At 28.6% G+C, this 7,893-nt stretch overlaps 1 protein-coding gene across 1 annotated transcript; it reads right to left on the reverse strand.

The window, feature by feature from the left end:
* Positions 1-221: 221 nt before the first annotated feature.
* Positions 222-4,820, reverse strand: LOC145005725 (tRNA(His) guanylyltransferase 1-like). The gene is made up of 14 exons (XM_078964835.1): positions 4,580-4,820; positions 3,722-3,831; positions 3,508-3,639; positions 3,374-3,418; positions 3,101-3,270; positions 2,786-2,871; positions 2,611-2,718; positions 2,213-2,469; positions 2,001-2,132; positions 1,895-1,939; positions 1,630-1,799; positions 1,429-1,514; positions 772-879; positions 222-646 (listed from the first exon to the last, which is right to left on the reverse strand). The coding sequence occupies exons 2-14, from the start codon at positions 3,823-3,825 to the stop codon at positions 512-514; spliced, it is 1,578 nt and encodes a 525-aa protein (XP_078820961.1). The 5' UTR covers positions 3,826-3,831; positions 4,580-4,820; the 3' UTR covers positions 222-511.
* Between the last annotated feature and the right edge of the window lie 3,073 nt (positions 4,821-7,893).

Genomic DNA, 7,893 nt, shown 5'->3' on the forward strand with positions numbered 1-7,893 from the left:
GCCTCTCCTAATAGCATTGTCACCGTGCAATCTATGAATGTGTTAATGCTTCATTTACACACAAAAAGGTAGTCAGCTTGGGTGAAATGCTACACTTTGAAAGGTAATCAAATGCACATTCTTCTTTTTTAAAGAGTTTGAGACCATCAATCGTGTGCAAAATAACATACTCAAAAGCATAATGCCCATCATCGTCCCAAGTAAGAAAACCAAAACCATCATACATACCCACATACCATTTATTTCTCTTCTTATATGAACATTAATATCTTCCGTTGAAACCACTTGTTGGACCATTAGGATGCTCATAAGTACAAGTAACTCTATTTTCCCGACTCCTCTAACTTGACATAAATTGTATTAGTATTTTTGTTCTAGTAATAAATGTCATTAAACCTTATACAAAAATACAAGGATTCCAATTCTCGAACAGACTTTAACTTGAAATAAATAAATAAATATAAAGGATCCAAAACCTAGCCACAAACTGGTGTGAGAAAAAAAAAAGGATTCATGATCTTGGGGACATCTCTTGAAGTATGAGCGGGTGTGTTTCCCAAAAGCAATCTTCAATTATGTTGGGATGTTCCACTACCACTTTCTTGTAGGATTTTGTAATCACTCCATTATCTGTCAACATCATCTCCTGTATAAAATTAATCACCAAATTAAAAGTCAAACCAATAACATACTTCAAAATGTATATATATATATATATATATATATATATATATATATAGAGAGAGAGAGAGAGAGAGAGAGAGAGATGACCTTGTCCCAAAATACAGAGGAGCCATTGCGAAATATGATGGGTAATGTCTTGTAATCAATATTGAATAGATTTAAGAGCATTTGATTCTTCTCTTGTGTTTGAGTACCCTGTTTACAACAAACATTCACATTTAAAATTATAAATAAATAAATAAACACTTGATGTTTAAAAACACCAATTTACTTTTTTACACCCTTTTGTCCCAACTTCTTTTACAACTTAGGTTTTTTTTTAACAAATATGTAAAAACAAATGTCCAAAAATGAGTTTGACACAACCATACATGCATTAAAACAAATCTGTAAAAAAAAAAAAAAAAAAAAAAAAAAAAAAAAAAAAAAAAAAAAAGTCAGAAAACAAATTTGCAAAGAAACACTATATTATAAAAACGAAAATATCTTAGAAAAACATGCGAAAAGAAATATATGTAAGAGGACATTGGGAAAAAAAAAAAGCTACAAAAGAAGTAAAAAAAAAATTGTAAAAAGCGAAGTTCAAAGAACATGTAAAAACAAATTGTAAAAAAAGTTTGGACCTAATTCGGAACAAAATATAAATCTTGGGTCAAAATTGTAAAAAAGGAACAGGGATTACCTTTTAATGTAACTAAGTGTGTAAATTGGTGTTTTTGAGACAATTATAAGAAAAGTTGTGACCTTTAAGAGACTTTGAGCTTCCTTTGTGGTTTTTCCAGACTTGACAAGCATCCAAAAGCAAGTATTGTACTGATTGTTTATGTGGCCTAAAGCAATTAAAACAAAATTAAAAATTCACACAAATGTAAAATAGTATTATTTATCTTTTTGTTAATTATATATAAAAAAATAAAAAAAAAAAATATACAAAAATTTACTCACAGTCAACTTGTCTCCAAGCAAGATAATCTCGAATAATTTCATATGATGGATAGCAAACACCTCTTCCATCAAAATTTGGTGGAAATTTCAACTCTTTTTTAGGGAAATATTCTTTCCAATTCATCACATATGTTGAAGAAAAGAATGACACAATTGCAGACACCATTTCACTGCAAGGACAAAAACGGTATTTTTCAATTTTTCTTTTCCTTATTTTGATGTAATTACCAAAAAAAAAAAAAGAATTATAAACTTTAGGACTTACCTCGGGCGTCTTTGATACAGTTGAGTATTTCTCTTTAAGATAAAGCTGAAAATAAATATGTTAATTGTAATAAAATAATATAATAAAAACAAATTAACAAAATTACCTGTATTCATCACTTACTCCATATGCAAAAACAATGTCTTTAAACTCCTCTAAAACAGCAACTGCAGATGAGTTCATAAGTTTCAAAGCTTGCTCATCATTAGGCTTCTCGAATCCATGAACCTCAGAAAATCTAATGAAAAATAATAATAAGAAACCAAATAGAAAATTAAAAAATTGAATTAAATTTTTTTTTATTATTTATTAATTTACCTGTGGAAATGAGAGCCATCTATTCTGATTACAATCCAAGTAAATGGGAGCAACTTGTTCTCAAACTGAAACAATTTCATGTACTCTTGTTTGATATTATTCACATTTTGTTCAAAGCCACTTAGATCTTTGCAAAGACAGGAGTAATCATTCCAGAAGGTTCTAGAAGCTATATTTTCTGAATGGACGATTATGACCTTCTTCTGCAATCTTGTGACAGGGGGTTCATTGTCATGGATCTTTAAGGTATCCTCAACCTACATGAGAACTATAATTAGTTCTTTATTAAATGAATACTCAAGTGAATAAATACTCAAGGAATAACTATTAACTAAATAATAATAATAATAATAATAATATATAAATGGAAATAACAATTATGAGATATAACAACCAACCTCTGTCTTGAGAACACAAGAGCCCTGTCGATACATTTGTGGAAGATTTTTGTAGTTGATACCAAATTGTTGGAAAAGGATCTCGTTTTTTTCTTGTTTTTTTGTGCCCTATAAATATAATAAACAATTTAGAATATAAAAAATGACATGAAGGATATAGAAATATAATACACACCTTCAAGATTTCATGTGCTTCTCTTTCTGATTTCCCACTTTTAATCAACATCCAAAGGCAAGTGTTGTATTGGTTTTTGCTATGACCTACACAAAAAAAATACAAGAAAGATTGTTTTCTTTTTTAAAAAAAAATCATACTAGAAAAATATTTGGCACTATTTTTTACTAATAATAACAATATGTAACATGTAACTTATAAATTACCCTTCATCTATTAACATAATAGCAACATAATAGAAATATGTAACCTGATTTTTATAAAATGTACATCATTTAATAGCATATTAGCAAAATATATATGTAATCTACTCACATTCTCTTTGTCTCCATGCAAGATATGATTGAAGAACCTCCATTGATGGACAGCATATGACACGTGATTTGAATGAAGGAGTAGATTTCATGTTCTTTTGAGGAAAGAATTCCCTCCATTTTTCCACATATAAAGATGTGAAGAATGAGACAATGAGGGAAAGAATCTTGCTGCAGTGTCAACTTCACTGTTAACCCAATGATACATTATTTATAAGATTGCAAATCATGATTTCAAACTTTAAGAAAACTCATCATTATTCTAAATTATCACCTAGCACGCCTTTGGTAAAACTTGGTTTCCTTCTTGAAAATGAAGCTGCAATTCACATTAGAAAACTATAACTAAAGATTCATATAAAATAACAATGATAATAATAATAATAATATTGAGAATGAAATTCTCACCTGTACTCATCACTAAAACCATAAGCCAAGATTATATCTGGATACTTCTCAAGCACTGAGGTTGCACAAGAGTTCATCAAATTTAAAGCTTTTTCATCGTTTGGTTTTTCAAACTCATTAATTTCAGAAAATCTGACAAATTTAGTACAAGGTTATGATGATGATGATGATGATGATGAATTAAATATAGAATTATGGATTGTTGTAAGTTTACCTTTCAAAATTGCACCCATCAATTCGAACTACAACTAAGTTGGGATACATCACTTCATCTTCAATTTCAAAAGATTTTACATACTCATACTTGCTATTCGCCATGTCAACCTGTAATCAACACATCCAAGAAATTAAAATCTGAAAAGGGAAAAAGATTTTGTACATTTCTTTCAATTACAACATTGTACTTCCAACCTTTTCCTTATTAAGACATCGTATTTTGAAAAATATAAGATATTGAGACCAATTTGCACAAAATTAGTATGTAGAAAGTAAAATACTTGCAATTTTGTACAAAAGTTTATAATATACTGATCTTCTAATAATGATAACATTGAAGAAATTAATAGTAAAATATTACAAAGCCTGTGATTTAGAATTATCAGCTACAGGAATAAGGCCAATTTGAAAATAGTTCACTTGTAAGAACCTTGCAAAAGAAACTTTATCTAGTTCAAACAACATCCAACTCCACTTGAAATTTCAATTACCATCTTCAGGGACAAAAAGTATGTTACACATCAGCAGCTCAAGAGAAAATGCACAGGCAAACTCAAATTAAGGGCAAAACCGTCCAGTTTAGGCTCTATTTATAAAAATGCAAAAATCATAAAATTTACAGGGATTCCACAAACTAAGGCAAACCACACAAATCCATTTCACAAATATGCATTCAGAATTCTCGAAAGAAAAAGAATCAAAACGCAAAGGTTACTATTTCGGATGCAGCATTTCAGATTTCAGAGTTTAGGAATTATAGATTTTGATTTAAACTTTAAATAATGAAAGAAAAAAGATAAAAAAAAAAATAAAAAAAAATAAAAAAAAAAGTAGATTCTTAAAAAAAAAAACTCACCGTTGCTTCAATCGATTTCTTATTTAGGCTTGATTATTCCGCGCGATCGACTCTTCATTTTCTGATTTTTTTTGGCATGATTGTTGAGCTGCGTTTTGCCGCCTTCTACTACACTTCAATGCGCCGAATGCCTCATGCCCTAGATCAATTTTTGTATTTGTGCCGAAAATTAATTTAATATGCCCATAACACATAAGAGCTCGACTAAATTTCATGCCCCCTTCATTCTGATGCCCACAACTTACCGTTTTTCATCATTTTATCGGTAGTTGGGTGGTCTTTGGGCCTAATGATTTACTTTGGGGCTTTTGGATCAAACCAAAACAACCCTTTTCAATTTTTCTTTTTAATATTTGGTTTCGACATATTTTTTTACAAATCACTATTAGAAAAAATAATGTCTTATAAGTGTTATTTATCAAGTTCTTAGCACGAAGAATTTGTACATTTAAAAAAATAGATTTAAAATAATATATCGATAATTTCTTTATATATATATATATATATATATATATATATATATATATATATATATATATAGGATTAGGTTCATGTGAGACGGCTTAATTTTGTGAGATCGTGAGATGCATTTTATTTTTATTTTTTTATTTTTTTTTAGTTAATTTAAGTTCCGAAAATAATATTTAAAAAAAGAATTTTTAAATTTTTCCATTTATTCTGCATTTTAATTTTATTTTTTAGAATATGTCAGTGTAATATTCTATTAGAATATTTCACTTATTTTTCAAAAAAAAATATATTTTTTTTTATTTTTTTTAGTTAATTCAAGTTCTGAAAATAATATTTAAAAGAATTTTTGGATTTTTCCATTTATTTTGCATTTTAAAATTATTTTTAGATTTGATCTCACGGTCTTACAAAATTAGAATGGTCTCAAATAAACCTGAATATATATATATATATATATATATATATATATATATATATATATATATATATATATATATATATATATATATATATATATATCAAAATACTAAAGCGGTTTTGTGCCTTTTTAGTTTTTATATAAATTTGCCATTAGAAATTTGCCTTGGGGTTTCACAAAATAAGTTTACGCTGAAATCAAACACGTCTTATATTAACATGTGTAAAACAATCAATCAAAATTGGTTTGGTAGAGTTAACACGAGGGAACACATAATTCATATCTCTAATCCATTCTAATTTTGAGTATTCATTATAATGTAAATTTACATTCATATTCAGATGAATCGGTGTGAGGGATTTAATTTGGGCCTCCGAAATTCCAAATAACATCATTGATTGATAATATTTATACTTTTAAATTATTAAAAATTATAAAATTATATTCATATTCGGATTAACCATAAATTTAGAAAGAATTGACTTTGAGAGAGTTTCTTTACTAAAAAAATAATTTGATCATTTATATGAATTTCATGAATTGAGAATATGTATCTTCATGAAACTAGTCTAGATATGTCTAAGTCACTTTTATGAGATGTGATAAATGGGTTCAAGAGAAGAAAGGCAATAAATTATGCATTTAGGCTATAAAGCATAAAATGGGAATTTTATGCTTTTTATTGTCAAGTTTGTGATATAATGGATTAGGACCTATAAGTATTAAGTCCGAAGTGACTTAATGGTATTATGGAACTCATTCTCACCTTCGTGTGGATATCAAGATCACTGAAAACGGGTTTAAAACGAAAAAGTTATGAGTTTTTGAAGTTAGAATGAAAATTGCTCAAAGTTATAAAGAATTCAACAAAGAAGTCCAATGATGTGCATAAACCATAAAGCGGTAAGGCCCTTGACACGATACAGTTTGTGAAGCAGTAAAAATGAAGAGAGTATCATTGTAAGTAGACGGCAACGTACTTTGAAGACGTGTTAGATGCTTAGCACGGTGCGAAAGTAAAAGTAGAATGTTATAATGGAAAGGCATCGCAGCTCAGCTAAAGGGAGACCACAACACACTTAGAGGTACCGTTGCGTACTGGCCTGGTTGTCACGACGTGGTTTCACAGTCAGGAAACAGGTTTAAACCTGTTAAGGGTTCATATTCAAACCATTTCTCCCCAAATTCAAAAGAGAGATGAGATAGGACAATTTTGATGCCAAGATGAGATAAAGATGGAGGGTTGCAATGATTAACATCCTTTTGTCTTAAGGCAATGATTTCTCTCTTTAGTGAAGGTTTGAGCTTCAATTGTGAAATTGTTAGATTAATTAGAATGCTTGAGTTAATCGACCTATAGTTCTATCTGTATGTTATTGAGAGTGTTTATAAGCTTTAGGCAAGCTTTGAATATGATTTCCATAGTGAAATCCATTTATAGATAGTTAAGGTTTCAAACCCTAACTAGTGAAAGTGATGATATGATAGAATTGAGTTTAGAGCTTAATGAATTAAGTTATATATGAGCTTACTTCTTCATGCATGATTGATTTTGAGATAGAAAGTCGAGATGTCAAATTATGATCAAATAAGTAATCATTTTTTATATAAATAGTAATTAAGCTCTTAATGAGTTAAGACAAGTTATAAGGAACTTGCTACGTTGTTTGAACAGGCCTTGGGTAAAGCAAATGGATCAAGAGCATCAATTGAAGATTTGGAGCCAATAGTAGTTAGTTTTTAGTAACTATCAAGGTAGGTTATAATTCTCATTAGATTTTGATTATACAAATTATAATCTTATGAATGAATATGTGTGCATGGTTAGATGTTAATGATATTATGTTAAATACCCAGAATTTACTAGATGGATGCTTAATTTAAGTGCTTAATAAATTAAATGATTGATTGATGGTATAAGATTTCTTAATGAAATGATGTGATAGAATGTTATGTGTCAGGTGTTATGAAAGAGTATGAGAAGGTAGAAAGATGATTCGGTTAGTAATGTAGAAAATTGATTCCTTCGGGAATAAAGATATGTGATTCCTTTAGGAATAGAGATATATGATTACTTTAGGATAAGATAATATGTGATTATAGAAATGGAGATCTAGAGAGAATGAGAAGACTTAGAAATAGAGAGATAATGAGAAGAGATAATGATGTATAGAAATTTGAAAAGAGATGGAGAGAATGAGAAGTGATAAGGAGATTATGAGAAGAGATAAAGAGAATGAGAAAATATAGAGAGATAATGAGAAGAGATAGATATAAATATAACGAAAAGAGATAGAGATAGAGAAAATGAAAAAAGATGTAGAAAATGAGAAGATAAAGATAGATTAAGAGAAGAGATACAAAGAATAAGAAAAGTAAAATGTAGAGGGATGAGAAAATACAGAGATACAAAATTAGATAATGA

Source organism: Lactuca saligna, chromosome 7 (genome assembly GCF_052625555.1).
Source record: "Lactuca saligna cultivar CGN05327 chromosome 7, ASM5262555v1, whole genome shotgun sequence".
In the NCBI taxonomy this organism is placed as follows: Eukaryota; Viridiplantae; Streptophyta; class Magnoliopsida; order Asterales; family Asteraceae; genus Lactuca; species Lactuca saligna.